The following is a 17,951-nucleotide window of genomic DNA, read 5'->3' on the forward strand; positions in this document are numbered from 1 at the left end:
TACTGAGAATATTGCAAAATGTGCTTTCACCGAAAAGCTATTTTAAAATCGGACATATCGAGTGCATAGAGGAGTTCTGTATCTATAATTCTTAAAATAATTGTTATGCTTTTTGTGAACGTTTATCGTGAGTAATTTAGTAAATTTTTTGTAAATGCACCGGAAGTTTGCGGGGGTATGCTAGTTCTGAACGTCACATGCTAATGTAAAAAGCTGGTTTTTGATATAAATATGAACTTGATTGAACAAAACATGCATGTATTGTATAACATAATGTCCTAGGTGTGTCATCTGATGAAGATCATCAAAGGTTAGTGCTGCATTTAGCTGTCTTCTGGGTTTTTGTGACATTATATGCTAGCTTGAAAAATGGGTGTCTGATTATTTCTGGCTGGGTACTCTGCTGACATAATCTAATGTTTCGCTTTCGTTGTAATGCCTTTTTGAAATCGGACAGTGTGGTTAGATTAACGAGAGTCTTGTCTTTAAAATGGTGTAAAATAGTGATATGTTTGAGAAATTGAAGTAATAGCATTTCTAAGGTATTTGAATAACGCGCCACAGGATTCCACTGGCTGTTACGTAGGTGGGACGATTTCGTCCCGCCGGCCCTAGAGAAGCTAGCTAACATTACCGGTAGTACCTACTGCTGTAATGATATGCTATGCGGTTCGTAAGGATAGCATAGCCAACAAATTGTCAACATAACGTGTAGCGTAAGTAATTTAAAAAGTCATTACTTTATTACATTGCTCAACATTTTCTTAACATTTGTCATAATTATTTAAAGCAATTCATTAGTATCCGCTCTCGTCGGACTTCGGCTACATATTTCTTCCGCCATTTTCTTCAAATCTGAAAACGTTGCGAAGCCCTGCCCATTTCTTGAAGAATTACATTATGCGCCCTAAAAGTACAGAAACAGTGTCCACTGCGTGTATACTTTGTATTTTGGCAAATGTACAGTAGTACGACATCCAGGAACCTTTGGCATACTAACTCTATCCATACTATGACCAATAAGCATACTGTACTCAATTTACGTCACAAAAAGTATGGTTAGTGCGGTTAGTTTGAGTATTCAAACACAGCTAAGGTGTGTTTGTTTCTTGCTATAAACGTGTAATATAGAACCTTGTCTCTAGAACTACAGTTGAAGTCGGAAGTTTACATACACTTAGGTTGGAGTCATTAAAACGCGTTTTTCAACCACTCCACAAATTTCTTGTTAACAAGCTATAGTTTTGGCAAGTCGGTTAGGACATCTACTTTGTGCATGACACAAGTAATTTTCCCAACAATTGCTCACAGAAAGATTATTTCACTTATATTCACTGTATCACAATTCCAGTGGGTCAGAAGTTTACATACACTAAGTTGACTGTGCCTTTAAACAGCTTGAAAAATACCAGAAAATTATGTCATGGCTTTAGAAGCTTCTGATAGGCTAATTGACATCATTTGAGTCAATTGGAGGTGTAACTGTGGATGTATTTCAAGGCCTACCTTCAAACTCAGTGCCTCTTTGCTTGACATCATGGGAAAATCAAAAGAAATCAGCCAAGACCTCAGAAAAAAATTTGTAGACCTCCACAAGTCTGGTTCATCCTTGGGAGCAATTTCCAAACGCCTGAAGGTACCACGTTCATCTGTACAAACAATAGTACGCAAGTATAAACACCATGGGACCACGCAGCCGTCATACCTGGGGCGTCAGGTAGCCTAGTTGTTGGAGCGTTGGACTTGTAACCGAAAGGGTGCAAGGTCGAATCCCCGAACTGACGAGATAAAAATCTGTCGTTCTCCCCCTGAACAAGGCAGTTAACCCACTGTTCCTAGGCTGTCATTGAAAATAAGAATTTGTTCTTAACTGACTTAACTGACTCAGGAAGGAGATGTGTTCTGTCTCCTAGAGATTAATGTACTTTGATGCAAAAATTGCAAATCAATCCCAGAACAACAGCAAAATAACTTGTGAAGATGTTAGAGGCAACAGGTACAAAAGTATCTATATCCACAGTAAAACGAGTCCTATATCGACATAATCTGAAAGGCTGATCAACAAGGAAAAAGCCACTGCTCCAAAACCGCCATAAAAAAGCCAGACTACGGTTTGCAACTGCACATGGGGACAAAGATTGTACTTTTTGGAGAAATGTCCTCTGGTCTGATGAAACAAAAATAGAACTGTTTGGCCATAATGACCATCGTTATGTTTGGAGGAAAAAGGGGGAGGCTTGCAAGCCGAAGAACACCATCCCAACCATGAAGCACGGGGGTGGCAGCATCATGTTGTGGGAGTGCTTTGCTGCAGGAGGGACTGGTGCACTTCACAAAATAGATGGCATCATGAGGGAGGAAAATTATGTGGATATATTGAAGCAACATCTCAAGATATCAGTCAGGAAGTTAAAGCTTGGTCGCAAATGGGTCTTCCAAATGTACAATGACCCCAAGCATACTTCCAAAGTTGTAGAAAATGGCTTAAGGACAACAAAGTCAAGGTATTGGAGTGGCCATCGCAAAGCCCTGACCTCATCCTATAGAATATTTGTGGGCAGGACTGAAAAAGCGTGTGCGAGCAAGGAGGCTGTCATGCTCGGACCTATGAGAGCTGTTTTTTCTCTGGTTAGTTAGGTCAGGGTGTGACATGGGTGGGCAGTCTATGTTTTTTGTTTCTATGTTTTGTTCTTGTTTTTCTATTTCTAGGTTGAGTTTTGGATGATCTCCAATTAGAGGCAGCTGGTTCGTGTTGTCTCTAATTGGAGATCATATTTATGTTGGGGTTTGTCTATGGGGTTTTGTGGGTAGTTGTTTTCCGTTTTGTATGTTAGTTACCTGACGGAACTGTTGGCTGTCGTTTTTGTTATTTTCTGTTTAAGTGTTATCATTAATAAAATATGAGCACTCTACACGCCACGCCTTAGTCCCCTTTATACAACCCATGTTACAGAGGCCGACAAACCTGACTCAGTTACACCAGCTCTGTCAGGAGGAATGGGTCAAAATTCACCCAACTTATTGTGGGAAGCTGGTAAAAGGCTACCTGAAACGTTTGACCCAAGTTAAACAATTTAAAGGCAATGCTACCAAATAATAATTGAGCGTATGTAAACTTCTGACCCACTGGGAATGTGATGAAAGAAATAAAAGCTGAAATAAATCATTGTCTCTACTATTATTCTGACATTTCACATTCTTAAAATAAAGTGGTGATCCTAACTGACCTAAGACAGGGAATTTGTACTAGAATTAAATGTCAGGAATTGTGAAAAGCTGAGTTTAAATATATTTGGCTAAGGTGTATGTAAATTTCCGACTTCAACTGTACGTTTACAAAGTCATTTTGCTGGTAGTGTCTGCTGTGTCAATGCTTCTGGGCTGCTAAAAGCTAAATGATAAGGCTGCTGCTAAGAGACATGAACTGAATGCACTCTCTTGGCTTCTGTTGTCTGAGAGTGTCTGTTAGCAGGAAATCAGATACAATAATTGATTAGTAGTATAGCTTAATGAAAGATATGTAATGTGTGATTAGTGAATGATGTGTTTCTTGTTTATTCCAGTGTGCAAACGGCCCTGGTGATATAGACGTGGACCCCACTCCAGAACCCTGCACCTGTCCTCCCGGACCCCCTGGCCTTCCAGGCATGAAGGTCAGTCAGAAGGCTTCACCCCTAGACTTGCCAGTTTCTAAATCCAGTGTCAACTCCTTCCATCCGGAACATGCTGCTGTGCAAATCAAATACACTTCTGAAAGCATTCCACATTTGAACAGTTTTGTAACAAAATGTTTTGTCTCCCCGCAAATTGCATGAGCAATTCGTCCAACACCATGTAAGTACAGCCAAATAGAAAGATAAGGTTGAAGCAAATGTGGCTGTCTGCCTACAGTACATCAAGGTGACAGCAATGCATGTGATTGGGTTGTGGTTGGGAGATGTTTTCAATAAGACCTGCCCCACTGTCCTACGTTCTTATTGATGGAAATAACTAAACATTGAAATAGGGACTAGTTCCAGACTGTTTGGCAAGAGAATGACACGTTAACTAAAAGTAGCAACAGACTGGCTTCTAGGCAAAATTAAATTTCCTGAAATGGGCCACAAAATAAAATGCTCTGTGACCCATTTCATTATTCATAGAGCATGTGCCAAATAATTATAAGATGTTAAAACTAACACTAAAGCTTTGAAGTAGCGTACCTTTAACTAATATTACCATAGCAATTGGTCCCTTTATTCTATAAGAGTGTACAAGGTTTCAGACATGTTTGTGTTTATAAGGGCATGGTCATGCATGGGTGCAAATCCTGTTTTTCAACAGGAAAAGATTACTCAACAAGGTTTTGATGGTAGATCCAAAATGCTACAAGCATGGCTGGTTCACAGATGGACATTTTGGGCTGATATATTAACAGGAATTGTAATAAATGGCATCTTGAATAAAGTAAAGCTAAACCTATCCTGCTGAGACATGCACTTGGAAAGATGTGTTTTACTGATAGTCAGTAAAGCCGTGACATATAATTTTCCAGGAAAGGTCAAAACCATTACTGTTTGATGCTCCTCACAAAGAACATGTTTTAAAACAATTTGCAGCATGCAATCGAAAAACGGTTTCTGAGTAGTTCAGCAGTTTCATGAGTGGTGCACTTGCATTGTTTAAAGGTCCAAATGGTCCAGTCAATAACCTGCTGTGTTCTCTTTCAGGGGGAAACAGGAACAATGGGAAGGCCCGGTCAAGCTGGTCCTGCTGGTGCTGATGGTAAGCCTGTGAGTACTCCATCGTTTTATATTCAAACATCCCCTCACTCAACACTCATCAGAATCCAACACTTTGGAGAAAATCAATGTATCAATAATGGATGCACTGCTATATGGGACATTGTTGAATGGGTGTTCAAATCAGTCCGATGCCAATTGGAGCTCTTGAATATCAAGATAATTCAGTTGTAACGGTTAAAGGGCACACTTGGAGAGATGCACAGTACATAGCTGTGCTAATGGCACCCTTTCTCCAATAGGATTTGCCTGTCAAGGATTCCAGGGCATTTTCACGTTTTTAAAAATAAAGGAAAAGAGGTTTATACTATATCAAATCAAATCAAACTTTATTTGCCACATGCGCCGAATACAACAACTGTAGACTTTACCGTGAAATGCTTACTTATAAGCCCTTAGCCCTTAACCAACAGTGCAGTTCAAGAAGAAGAAAATATACTGCTCAAAAAAATAAAAGGAACACTAAAATAACACATCCTAGATCTGAATGAATGAAATAATCTTATTAAATACTTTTTTCTTTACATAGTTGAATGTGCTGACAACAAAATCACACAAAAATAATCAATGGAAATCCAATTTATCAACCCATGGAGGTCTGGATTTGGAGTCACACTCAAAATTAAAGTGGAAAACCACACAACAGGCTGATCAAACTTTGATGTAATGTCCTTAAAACAAGTCAAAATGAGGCTCAGTAGTGTGTGTGGCCTCTACGTGCCTGTATGACCTCCCTACAACGCCTGGGCATGCTCCTGATGAGGTGGCGGATGGTCTCCTGAGGGATCTCCTCCCAGACCTGGACTAAAGCATCCGCCAACTCCTGGACAGTCTGTGGTGCAACGTGGCATTGGTGGATGGAGCGAGACATGATGTCCCAGATGTGCTCAATTGGATTCAGGTCTGGGGAACGGACAGTCCATAGCATCAATGCCTTCCTCTTGCAGGAACTGCTGACACACTCCAGCCACATGAGGTCTAGCATTGTCTTGCATTAGGAGGAACCCAGGGCCAACCGCATCAGCATATGGTCTCACAAGGGGTCTGAGGATCTCATCTTGGCACCTAATGGCATTCAGGCTACCTCTGGCGAGCATATGGAGGGCTGTGCGGCCCCCCAAAGAAATGCCACTCCACACCATGACTGACCCACCACCAAACCGGTCATGCTGGAGGATGTTGCAGGCAGCAGAACGTTCTCCACGGCGTCTCCAGACTCTGTCACGTCTGTCACATGTGCTCAGTGTGAACCTGCTTCATCTGTGAAGAGCACAGGGTGCTAGTGGCGAATTTGCCAATCTTGGTGGTGTTCTCTGGCAAATGCCAAATGTCCTGCACGGTGTTGGGCTGTAAGCACAACCCCCACCTGTGGACGTCGAGCCCTCATACCACCCTCATGGAGTCTGTTTCTGACAGTTTGAGCAGACACATGCACATTTGTGGCCTGCTGGAGGTCATTTTGCAGGGCTCTGGCAGTGCTCCTCCTGCTCCTCCTTGCACAAAGGCGGAGGTAGCGGTCCTGCTGCTGGGTTGTTGCCCTCCTACGGCCTCCTCCACGTCTCCTGATGTACTGGCCTGTCTCCTGGGAGCGCCTCCATGCTCTGGACACTACGCTGATAGACACAGCAAACCTTCTTGCCACAGCTCGCATTGATGTGCCATCCTGGATGAGCTGCACTACCTGAGCCACTTGTGTGGGTTGTAGACTCCGTCTCATGCTACCACTAGAGTGAAAGCACCGCCAGCATTCAAAAGTGACCAAAACATCAGCCAGGAAGCATAAGAACTGAGAAGTGGTCTGTGGTCACCACCTGCCGAGCCACTCCTTTATTGGGGGTGTCTTGCTAATTGCTTATAATTTCCACCTGTTGTCTATTCCATTTGCACAACAGCATGTGAAATTTATTGTCAATCAGTGTTGCTTCCTAAGTGGACAGTTTGATTTGACTTGGAGTTACATTGTGTTGTTTAAGTGTTCCCTTTATTTTTTTGAGCAGTGTACATTTAAACTCAGTTTTTCACAATTCCTGACATTTAATCCTAGTAAAAATGCCCTGTTTTAGGTCAGTTAGGATCACCACTTTATTTTAAGAATGTGAAATGTCAGAATAATAGTAGAGACAATGATTTATATCAGCTTTTATTTCTTTCATCACATTCCCAGTGGGTCAGAAGTTTACATACACTCAATTGGTATTTGGTGGCATTGCCTTTAAATTGTTTAACTTGGGTCAAATGTATCAGGAAGCCTTCCACAAGCATCCCACAATAAGTTGGGTGAATTTTGGCCGATTCCTCCTGACATAGCTGGTGTAGCTGAGTCAGGTTTGTCGGCCTCCTTGCTCGCACACGCTTTTTCAGTTCTGCCCACAAACTTTCTATGGGATTGACATCAGGGCTTTGTAATGGCCACTCCACTACCTTGACTGTTGTCCTTAAGGCATTTTGCCACAACTTTGGAAGTATGCTTGGGGTCATTGTTCATTTGGAAGACCCATTTGCGACCAAGCTTTAACTTCCTGACTGATGTCTTGAGATGTTGCTTCAATATATCCACATAATTTTCCTCCCTCATGATGCCATCTATTTTGTGAAGTGCACCAGTCCCTCCTGCAGCAAAGCACCCCCACAACATGATGCTGCCACCCCCGTGCTTCACGGTTGGGATGGTGTTCTTCTGCTTGCAAGCCTCCTCCTTTTTCCTCCAAACATAACGATAGTCATTATGGCCAAACAGTTCTGTTTTTGTTTCATCAGACCCGAGGACATTTCTCCAAAAAGTACAATCTTTGTCCCCATGTGCAGTTGCAAACCGTAGTCTGGCTTTTTTTATGCCGGTTTTAGAGCAGTGGCTTCTTCCTTGCTGAGCGGCCTTTCAGGTTATGTCGATATAGGACTCGTTTTACTGTGGATATAGATACTTTTGTAGCCGTTTCCTCCAGCATCTTCACAAGGTCCTTTGCTGTTGTTCTGGGATTGATTTGCACTTTCGCACCAAAGAACGTTCATCTCTAGGAGACAGAACGCATCTCATTCCTGAGTGATATGATGGCTGCGTGGTCCCATGGTGTTTATACTTGAGTACTATTGTTTGTACAGATGAACGTGGTACTTTCAGGCGTTTGGAAAATGCTCGCAAAGATGAACCAGACTTGTGGAGGTCTTGTTGATTTCTTATGATTTTCCCATGATGTCAAGCAAAGAGGCACTGAGTTTGAAGGTCGGCCTTGAAATACATCCACAGGTTCACCTCCAATTGACTCAAATGATGTCAATTAGCCTATCAGAAGCTTCTAAAGCCATGACATACTTTTCTGGAATTTTCCAAGCTGTTTAAAGGCACAGTCAACTTAGTGTATGTAAACTTCTGACCCACTGGAATTGTGATACAGTGAATTATAAGTGAAATAATTTGTCTGTAAACAATTGTTGGAAAAATTACTTGTGTCATGCACAAAGTATATGTCCTAACCGACTTGCCAAAACTTTTGTTTGTTAGCAAGAAATTTGTGGAGTGGTTGAAAAACGAGGTTTAATGACTCCAACCTAAGTGTATGTAGACTTCCGACTTCAACTGTACCACACCCCCTTGGGCCTTATTTCTTCAGTAAAGTACAATACTTGGCAAGAGCACTTGGCTAACTCTGAAGGCTGTTGCTTCCTACTGGGAGGCAGGAGAAACTTTGTTTCTTCTACTGGTGTGATAACTGGGCACATGAGGATGGTCAGATGGAGACCATTCATATATCATTATTTGCAGGAAAGCTTTGTGTTTTAAATAATACGTCCTGATCTACAGTATCTAGACTAGATCGTAGTCAAATGTAAGTAATCATTCCTGCCACAGTTTTGTTAACATACAGTACATCTGCAGAGACTGAGCGTAGACTTTGATATAGTGATCTGGTTGCCACTGAAGATATTGAAACATATTGAATCTTCACCAGATTATATGTTATTAAGTGGCCTATAGTCAGAATATAATGGTTATGAAACAGACCATGAAGATAGTCATTGAAGCAAGTCCTCCCTGAGATGCTCTCTAATATCAAACTGAAAGAAAAAGAGAAGAATGGGTAATTTCATTTGTGAAGGTGAATGTCGCTCTGACATACAGTACAGTGTCTAGGTTAATGATAAAGTGCCTACATATCTTCACTCTATGTTGGTGCATGGTTTCTTTGTGTTGGAGCGGAATTGTCTTACCGGAATTCATTGAATAGACCCCTTAGAGTGTGTTGAGATTGCTAGCTATGATGAAAACATGATGAAGACCTTGAGGGGAATATTACATTTGTATGAATGAAGCAAATGTTTTAGGGGGATGCATGGTCATTGTTTCCATGAAGAGTACAGTATATCGTAACTTGCAGGGGACCATCATTGTAACAGGATAAATCTTGTAACTTGATTTAGAAGGTGTTTGTGCGTTAGCAGTCAGATTTCATTGAAACTGTTGAGCATGAAAGGTAACAGTCTCTGCATGAATCCTCACATAATAACTTTGAAATTCATTAACAGAAAACATGAGTGGCACTTCTTCTGATATTGCTTGTTTGCTTGTACCAGCTCTATTACTATCACACTGAACTTGTGGGGGCGGTTACCCGGACACAGATTTAGCCTAGTCCTGGACTAAAACGCAAGCTCAGTGGAGAATCTCCATTGAAAGTCAGTTTTAGGTTAGGACTAGGCTTGATCTGTGTCCGTGAAACTGCCCTGTAATTTTTCAGTATTGTTTGCCCAAGTGGCATTTGAATTCAATTTTTGAATATCATCATTATTCAAGGTCAAGTTGTGTCCTTTTCTGCCTAAACTATATCATGGATAAAAGACCTATTGTTTCAGTCATTTTCATGACTTCAATTTGTTCATTGTTTTCTGTCAATGAACTATGTATCAACTCGCTGTTCGGATGACATTTTGAAGTCATATATTTTCATTGCTTTTTCCATTAGAGGCTTTGAAATACTGTAAATTGGTCTGTGTGGGGTGTTCAACTTGCACTCAATACTGATCTCTACTGATGACTGAGGTCATGAGAAGTGTAGACCAGTTTACAGTACAATATGTTCTTTGTGAACCTACTGTGGCCTTTGAATACTGGCAGTGCATTGTTGAAGCAAATCTTCCTCCAAAAGTGCAGTAAAGGGATAAGAGAGTGTCTTTCACAAGTGTTTTGTGAAGTCATCACTTGTAATCAGAGGAAAGATATCAGTTTATTTCAAATTCTACACTATGTAACAATGAAACCCGTACATGTCATCCTACCACTGAAGTTAGGGCAGATGTTACATTTGAGGTTATTCCAAAACAAGGGGGCTGTTTTATTGCATATGTTAATCTTACATCTAGACGTTCCGCTAGCGGAACACCTGCTCCAATATCCAATGATGAGCGTGGCGCGAAATACAAAGTCCTCGAAAATCCGAAAACTTCCATTTTACAAACATATGACTATTTTACACCATTTTAAAGACAAGACTCTCCTTTATCTAACCACACTGTCCGATTTCAAAAAGGCTTTACAGCGAAAGAAAAACATTAGATTATGTCAGCAGAGTACCCAGCCAGAAATAATCAGACACCCATTTTTCAAGCTAGCATATAATGTCACAAAAAACAAAACCACAGCTAAATGCAGCACTAACCTTTGATGATCTTCATCAGATGACACTCCTAGGACATTATGTTATACAATACATGCATGTTTTGTTCAATCAAGTTCATATTTATATCAAAAACCAGCTTTTTACATTAGCATGTGACGTTCAGTACTAGCATTCCCACCGAACACTTCCGGTGAATTTATTAAATTACTCACGATAAACGTTCACAAAAAACATAACAATTATTTTAAGAATTATAGATACAGAACTCCTTTATGCAATCGCGGTGTCCGATTTTAAAATAGCTTTTCAGTGAAAGCACATTTTGCAATATTCTGAGTAGATAGCCCGGCATCACGGGCTAGCTATTTTGACACCCACCAAGTTTGGCCCTCACCAAACTCACATTTACTATAAGAAAAATTGGATTACCTTTGCTGTTCTTCGTCAGAATGCACTCCCAGGACTTCTACTTCAATAACAAATGTTGGTTTGGTTCCAAATAATCCATAGTTATATCCAAATAGCGGCGTTTTGTTCGTGCGTTCAAGACACTATCCGAAGGATAAAGAAGGGTGACGCGCCCAGCGCATTTCGTGACAAAAAAATTCAAAATATTCCATTACCGTACTTCGAAGCATGTCAAACGCTGTTTAAAATCAATTTTTATGCGATTTTTCTCATAAAAAAGCGATAATATTCCGACCGGGAAACCCTGTTTTCGTTCAAAGACGAAAAAATAAAAACATGGAGTCTTCTCGTGCACGCGCCCCCAGTCTCATTGTTCTCAGATCGACCACTATCCAAATGCGCTACTGTTTTTCAGCCATGGCCTGCAAAGTCATCATTCAACGTTCTGGCGCCTTCTGAGAGCCTATGGGAGCGTTAGAAAATGTCACGTTACAGCAGAGATCCCCTGTTTTGGATAGAGATGATCAAGAAGGCCAAGAAATAGTCAGAGAGGGCGTTTCCTGTTTGGAATCTTCTCAGGTTTTGGCCTGCCAAATGAGTTCTGTTATACTCACAGATACCATTCAAACAGTTTTAGAAACTTTGGATTGTTTTCTATCCAAAGCTAATAATTATATGCATATTCTAGTTTCTGGGCAGGAGTAATAATCAGATTAAATCAGGTACAGGTTAAATCAGGTTTTTTATCCGGCCGTGAAAATACTGCCCCCTATCCATAACAAGTTAACGTCCTTAGCAACTAAGAATCGTTGAGTTCAGTAAACATCGTTTAGTGTTTTGAGTCATTAAATAGAATTGAGCAATTATGTAGAGAATAATTATCTTATTCGGACAACCCTAACATTTTCCCCAATGAATTTGTCGGCACACTTACTGTACATTAAATATACAAATGGTGCCCACTTGCAGTGTAATCAAGTATGGGTGTGAAAGTGTAAAAGACATTACAGAATTGGCACTGAACCCTGTACAGTAGCCTAGTTTCCCATGGCACAAAGTGTAAAGACCCATGCAGAATTGTAATCCCAGACAGTTTTTTGCGTTATTACATACAGCCGGAAATAACTTTTGGATATCAGCGTGGCGGTAACTCACCAGCATTTTGACCAGAAATATAACTTTCCTGAATTGGATCCTTTCTTTGTACCACCCAACTCTACTGAACTTATCCCAGAGGTTGCTCCAAGACGCCGCCGGCAGAGAAGAGATATTCAGAGTTGACTTTTAGTCTGACTCAGGAGGCATGCACACCCTCCACCGCTTCCAAGTATATTACTCACTAATGTTCAGTCCCTGGACAATAAAGTAGACGAGCTCAGGGTGAGGATCTCCTTCCAGAGAGACATCACGGACTGTAACATACTCTGTGTCATGGAATCATGGCCCTCTCCGGATATACTGTCCCTGTCCATACAGCCAGCTGGGGTCTCAGTACATTGCGCAGACAGGAATAAAGAACTCTCCGGGCAGAATAATCAAATCAAATCAAATCAAATTTAGTTTTATATAGCCCTTCGTACATCAGCTGATATCTCAAAGTGCTGTACAGAAACCCAGCCTAAAACCCCAAACAGCAAGCAAAGCATGTGAAAGAAGCACAGTGGCTAGGAAAAACTCCCTAGGAAAAACTCCCTAGAAAGGCCAAAAACCTAGGAAGAAACCTAGAGAGGAACCAGGCTATGAGGGGTGGCCAGTCCTCTTCTGGCTGTGCAGGGTGGATATTATAACAGAACATGGTCAAGATGTTAAAATGTTAAAATGTTCAGAAATGACCAGCATGGTCAAATAATAATAATCATAGTAGTTGTCGAGGGTGCAACAAGCACGTCCGGTGAACAGGTCAGGGTCAGAATAAAAGCAGAGGTGTGTGTTTCATTATTAACTACTCATGGTGTGCTTGTGGTAACGTATAGGAACAGTCCTTTTGTTCACTCGACCTAGAATACCTCACAAGCAAATACCACAACGGCTCTCAAGGAACTACACTGGACTTTGTGTAAACTGGATGCCACATATCCTGAGGCCGAATTTGTTGTAGCTGGGGACTTTAACAAAGCAAATCTGAGATCACTGGCAATCTGAAATTGTCCACCCACACAGACAGTGTGGTGAAGAAGGAGCAACAGCACCACTTCAACCTCAGGAGGTTGAAGAAATTCGGCTTGGCTCCTAAAACTGTCACAAACTTTTACAGATGTACCATTGAGAGCATCCTGTCGGGCTATATTACCGCATGGTATGGCAACTGCACCGTCCGTAACCTCAGGGCTCTCCAGAGGTTGGTGCGGTCTCCCCAACGAATCACCGGGAGCACACTGCCTGCCCTCCAGGACATCTACAGCACCAGCTGTCACAGGAAGGACAAAAAAGATCATTAAGGACTTCATCCACCCGAGCCAAGGGATTTTCACCCCGCTATCATCCAGAAGGTGAGGTCGTTGGAGGTGCGTCAAAGCTGGGACCAGGAGACCGAAAACAGCTTCTATCTCAAGGCCATCAGACTGTTAAATAGCCATCACTAGCCGGCTATCACCCGTATACTCAACCCTACACCTCAGAGGTTTCTGGCCTATGCATATAGACATGGAACACTGGTCACTTTAATAATGGAACACTGGTCACTTTAATAATGTTTACCTACTGTTTTACCCACTTCATACAGTATATACTGTATTCTAGTCAAGGAGTATCCAATTTAACTATTGCTGTGTATATACTATTCTATCCATGTATTCTTCAGATATACAACATATTCACTGTCCATAATGTCTATACATTCTATCACATATACAGTACCAGTCATAAGTTTGGACATGTGTAACTCTGTGTTGTTGTTTTTGTCGCACTGCTTTGCTTTTTCTTGGCCAGGTCGCAGTTGTAAATGAGAACTTGTTCTCAACTAGCTTACCTGGTTAAAAAAAGGTGAAATAAAAAAATACTACATGAAGAGTGATATAAAAGTTTCTTATATCTGATGCTTTGTCAAATGTATCAAAACCCCTTTGTTACCCTTCATATAGCATTTCCTTTTGAATGACTTCTGAAGCATCTATGTATACAAGCCTTAAAACGAGCTTATGAAGGGTGTATGTATGAAGGTTTTAAAAAGTTGCAATTTAATTTAACACACAGCTGATAAATGTGTTTTATCTATGAGCAACATTAATAAAGGGTGAATATCTCATGACTTCTCATCTCTCCGCTTTTTAAATTAAAGGGCATCTCTGGCAACCGAGGAGTTCCTGGGCCACAGGGTCCAACTGGGACAGAGGTATCAGCTGCACTCTAAAACAAATTATGTTTTGATCAGACTAGGGTTTTTGATGGTAAATCAATGGAGCTGCTCTTTCTGTTCACTATTTCAGGGGCGACGCGGGGTTGATGGTAACAAGGGAGAACAAGGACGGCCTGGTGATTCGGTAGGAAGGTCAAAAAAGGGCATTGGTATTACGTTTTATTGGCATAATCTATTTTATGACACTGATGCTTTGAAGCATTATCACCAATGATTGGATTCCAGAGTACTGATCAAAAGCTACTTCTAATAATCTACAATCCCTTTTATCAAACACACATTTTACATATAAATCTTGTCTTTTCAGGGTGAAAGAGGGGTTCCGGGATTACCTGGGCCATCGGGCCAAGCAGGTGAAAAGGTACGCCATAAAAGTGGTTTCACTGAATGAGGTTATCAAATGTATGAATCTCTGTAGAACAGGGTTTCCCAACTGGCGGCTCGAGGGCCAAATTTGGCCCGTGGGTGGTTTTATTTGACACCCCATGTTTTCTGAGCAAAACATATATAAATATATACAGTATATATACAGTATATATACAGTATATATATATATATATATATATATATATATATATATATATATATATATATATATATATATATATTCTTTGCATTTTCATTGTTGGACATAAAAAAATGTAAAAACCAGATCAGCTCTAAGTGATCTTAATTTGGGAAATCTGTTCCCAAGTATTTCCATGCATAATAGAGAGATAAATGCACTCTGAAGTATCATAATAGAACTGTCTTCAATTGAAATAAACAGCTGCTGAACTGAATCCCACATCAAATATGATCATGTGTATTTTATGAGATCAGACCAAAGTAAATAAGAGAGAACATCACATGGATGAAACAGTGTAGTTTATAAGGAAAACAGCAAGATGTTTTCCCAGGATATTCCCAGGCACACCACAGGATCTTTGAATTTGAACCACATGCAGTATGTCATACAATAGTATCTATAACTATTAGTATCTGATGACTATTACATGTACAGTAAGAGTTTACCTTTGATATTATGAACATAGTAATGCACAGTAAATGTTATGTGACAATACAGCCCATTTTTCCATTTGAATCCAAGAGACCAGCTCTTTTTATGAGGCAGTGTCTGTTTTATTATCAGCACATTGTCACTTGTAATTTTGCTAATGCAGGTGTTATAGGTAAAGTTTCAAATACTTTCACTGCCTCAGTTTCCGGAGGCACTTGATCAAATGTTATCAGAGAAAGGTAGGTAAGGAGCGTTGCATGTTAATAACTTGTTATCAAACTTTCAGTATATTTCATTTCTTTCCCAGGGCTCTTTAGGTCTTTCAGGGGGACCAGGACTTTCCGGCAAAGATGGCCAAGTGGTAAGAATATCACAACACTGTCATTTATCACATGGTTATATACAATAGTGGCTAAATTAACAGAATATATATATATTTTTTCTCCTTTATTTAACCAGGTAGGCCAGTTGAGAACAAGTTCTAATTTACAACTGTGACCTGGCCAAGATAAAGCAAAGCAGTGCAACACAAACCAAAACACAGAGTTACACATTAAATAAACAAACATACAGTCAATAACACAATAGAAAAAGTCTAAATACAATGTGTGCAAATTAGGTAAGATAAGGGAGGTAAAGGCAATAAATAGGCCATAGTGGTGAAATAATTACAATTTAGCAATTAAACACTGGAGTGATAGATGTGCATCAGTTGAATATGCAAGTAGAGATACTGGGGTGCAAAGAAGCAAAAAGAAAATGTACAGTATGGGGATGAGGTAGTTGGATGGGCTATTTACAGATGGGCTATTTACAGATGGGCTATTTACAGATGGGCTATGTACAGGTGCAGTGATCTGTGAGCTGCTCTAACAGCTGGTGCTTAAAGTATAGGTTAGGTAGTAGTTAACTGGCAACTTGCTTAGGCTTTCAAGTTGACAAATATATTTACAAATGTATACAGTACATTGGCCTCATTGGTCCTTTCAATATTGGTAATCTTGATGATTTGATGATTTCAGGGAGAAAAAGGAGGCAGGGGACACCCTGGGCCAGCAGGACATCCAGGAGAACCAGTACGTATAGGTACTCTGGTGTCAAACCAGGAGCTGATGTGCCTTTAAGTTTGAAAACATCTCTCTTTCTCCCATTCTTCAACTCAGGGTTTACCTGGAAGAGATGGAAAGAATGGACTTCCAGGACAAATCGGTCAAAAGGTTTGTTTTTATGTCACTGATCATTTTACATTTACCATTTTAGTAATTTAGCAAATGCTGTTATCCAGAGAGATAGTACATTCATACATTTACAGTTAGTACATTCATCTTAAGATAACTAGGTGAGACAACCAATTATCACAGTCGTAGTAAGTACATTTTTACTCAATAAAGAATTTATCAGCAGTCAGTACTAGTAGAAAAAGTCAAGTGCAAGGTTGTTTTTATATTTTTTGTTTTTTTGGGGGGTGGGGATAAGCCTGAGATGTCTTATTTAATCAACTTGCAGAGGGATGGGATTGACGTATGAAAACATGGACCATCAGGTTGACTTGGCATAGTCGATCTGAACTGAACCCCCAAAGGATTTGCTGTTATTGTCTGGGAGTTCCCCAACAGTGGAAATCTATTATTGCTGTTAGCACCATTGTGATCTATAAATGGGTTAGCACCATTGTGATCTATAAATGGGTTAGCACCATTGTGATCTATAAATGGGTTAGCACCAGAGTGATCTATAAATGGGTTAGTACCATTGTGATCTATAAATGGGTTAGCACCAGAGTGATCTATAAATGGGTTAGCACCATTGTGATCTATAAATGGGTTAGCACCATTGTGATCTATAAATGGGTTAGCACCATTGTGATCTCCAGGTGCACCGGACGAGGGTTAGCACCATTGTGATCTGTAAATGGGTTAGCACCATTGTGATCTGTAAATGGGTTAGCACCATTGTGATCTGTAAATGGGTTAGCACCATTGTGATCTGTAAATGGGTTAGCACCAGTGTTTCTTCTTGTTCCTTCTCAGCTCAGCCATCATTGATGTTTCCAGGTTTCTCTGACACATGGTTTTCATTATCTTAACAGCAGTTCATCACCATTTAGGATGTTGTGTTTGCGTTATGAATTCTGGATTTATTCTAAAAAATAAATTCTTTTTTTCTCTCACATATAGCACCTTAAAAAAAAGTAGTTCTTCATTGTATGTTCCTAATGTCTTTAGATTAGCAGTTTGTTGCAAATCTGATTGCCAGTTTATTGCAAATCATGGCTTGACATCATGGATAAATGGAGAGCTAATCCTGTACAAACCCACTGATGCCTCATCTAACACCTATACTGCTAACGTTATGTATCAAAGATAGTTGAGACAGTATCCAATGACTAAATACATGATTGAGTGCTGCTATCTCTTTTGAGCTGTACCTGTAATGGGTACACTGAATCATCAGGCATGTTATCTGTGCTTATGATATTTTGATGCATTCTTTTAATCAATAGGGAGAAGTTGGAGCAGCTGGCATACCTGGTCTAGATGGAAGGGAGGGCCATCTTGTAAGTCATGAACACTTATATACTTTCTTTAACCATTGCTTATTTAGACTTTACATTCCAATGCACTCTAAATGGTCTATTTTCTTCTGTGCTTGGGTTTCTATAATAGGAAAAATTCCAGAATTGCCCCCCCACCCCCTCAAATTAAACAAGTTCCTTGACTTTAGCAGGAGATATCCAAAACAGTCTTGGTCATCTGGGGTTATTTGAATCAAAGCAGACACCATGGAACATGAGA

At 40.3% G+C, this 17,951-nt stretch overlaps 1 protein-coding gene across 2 annotated transcripts in view; it reads left to right on the forward strand.

Moving 5' to 3' along the window:
• Nucleotides 1-422: 422 nt before the first annotated feature.
• Nucleotides 423-17,951, forward strand: part of LOC106611541 (uncharacterized) — a 36,659-nt gene continuing 19,130 nt past the window's right edge. The window contains exons 1-9 of one of the 2 annotated variants that reach the window (XM_082977094.1): nucleotides 423-3,834; nucleotides 4,710-4,772; nucleotides 14,079-14,132; nucleotides 14,227-14,280; nucleotides 14,464-14,517; nucleotides 15,464-15,517; nucleotides 16,179-16,232; nucleotides 16,320-16,373; nucleotides 17,660-17,713. In XM_082977094.1, the coding sequence (XP_082833220.1) occupies nucleotides 4,725-4,772; nucleotides 14,079-14,132; nucleotides 14,227-14,280; nucleotides 14,464-14,517; nucleotides 15,464-15,517; nucleotides 16,179-16,232; nucleotides 16,320-16,373; nucleotides 17,660-17,713 (426 nt within the window). In that variant the 5' untranslated portion in view covers nucleotides 423-3,834; nucleotides 4,710-4,724. The remainder of the gene's footprint in view (nucleotides 3,835-4,709; nucleotides 4,773-14,078; nucleotides 14,133-14,226; nucleotides 14,281-14,463; nucleotides 14,518-15,463; nucleotides 15,518-16,178; nucleotides 16,233-16,319; nucleotides 16,374-17,659; nucleotides 17,714-17,951) is intronic. The other variant, XM_045722959.2, reaches the window with a different exon arrangement.

The sequence above is a fragment of the Salmo salar genome, chromosome 01, assembly GCF_965601325.2.
Source record: "Salmo salar chromosome 01, fSalSal1, whole genome shotgun sequence".
NCBI lineage: Eukaryota > Metazoa > Chordata > Actinopteri > Salmoniformes > Salmonidae > Salmo > Salmo salar.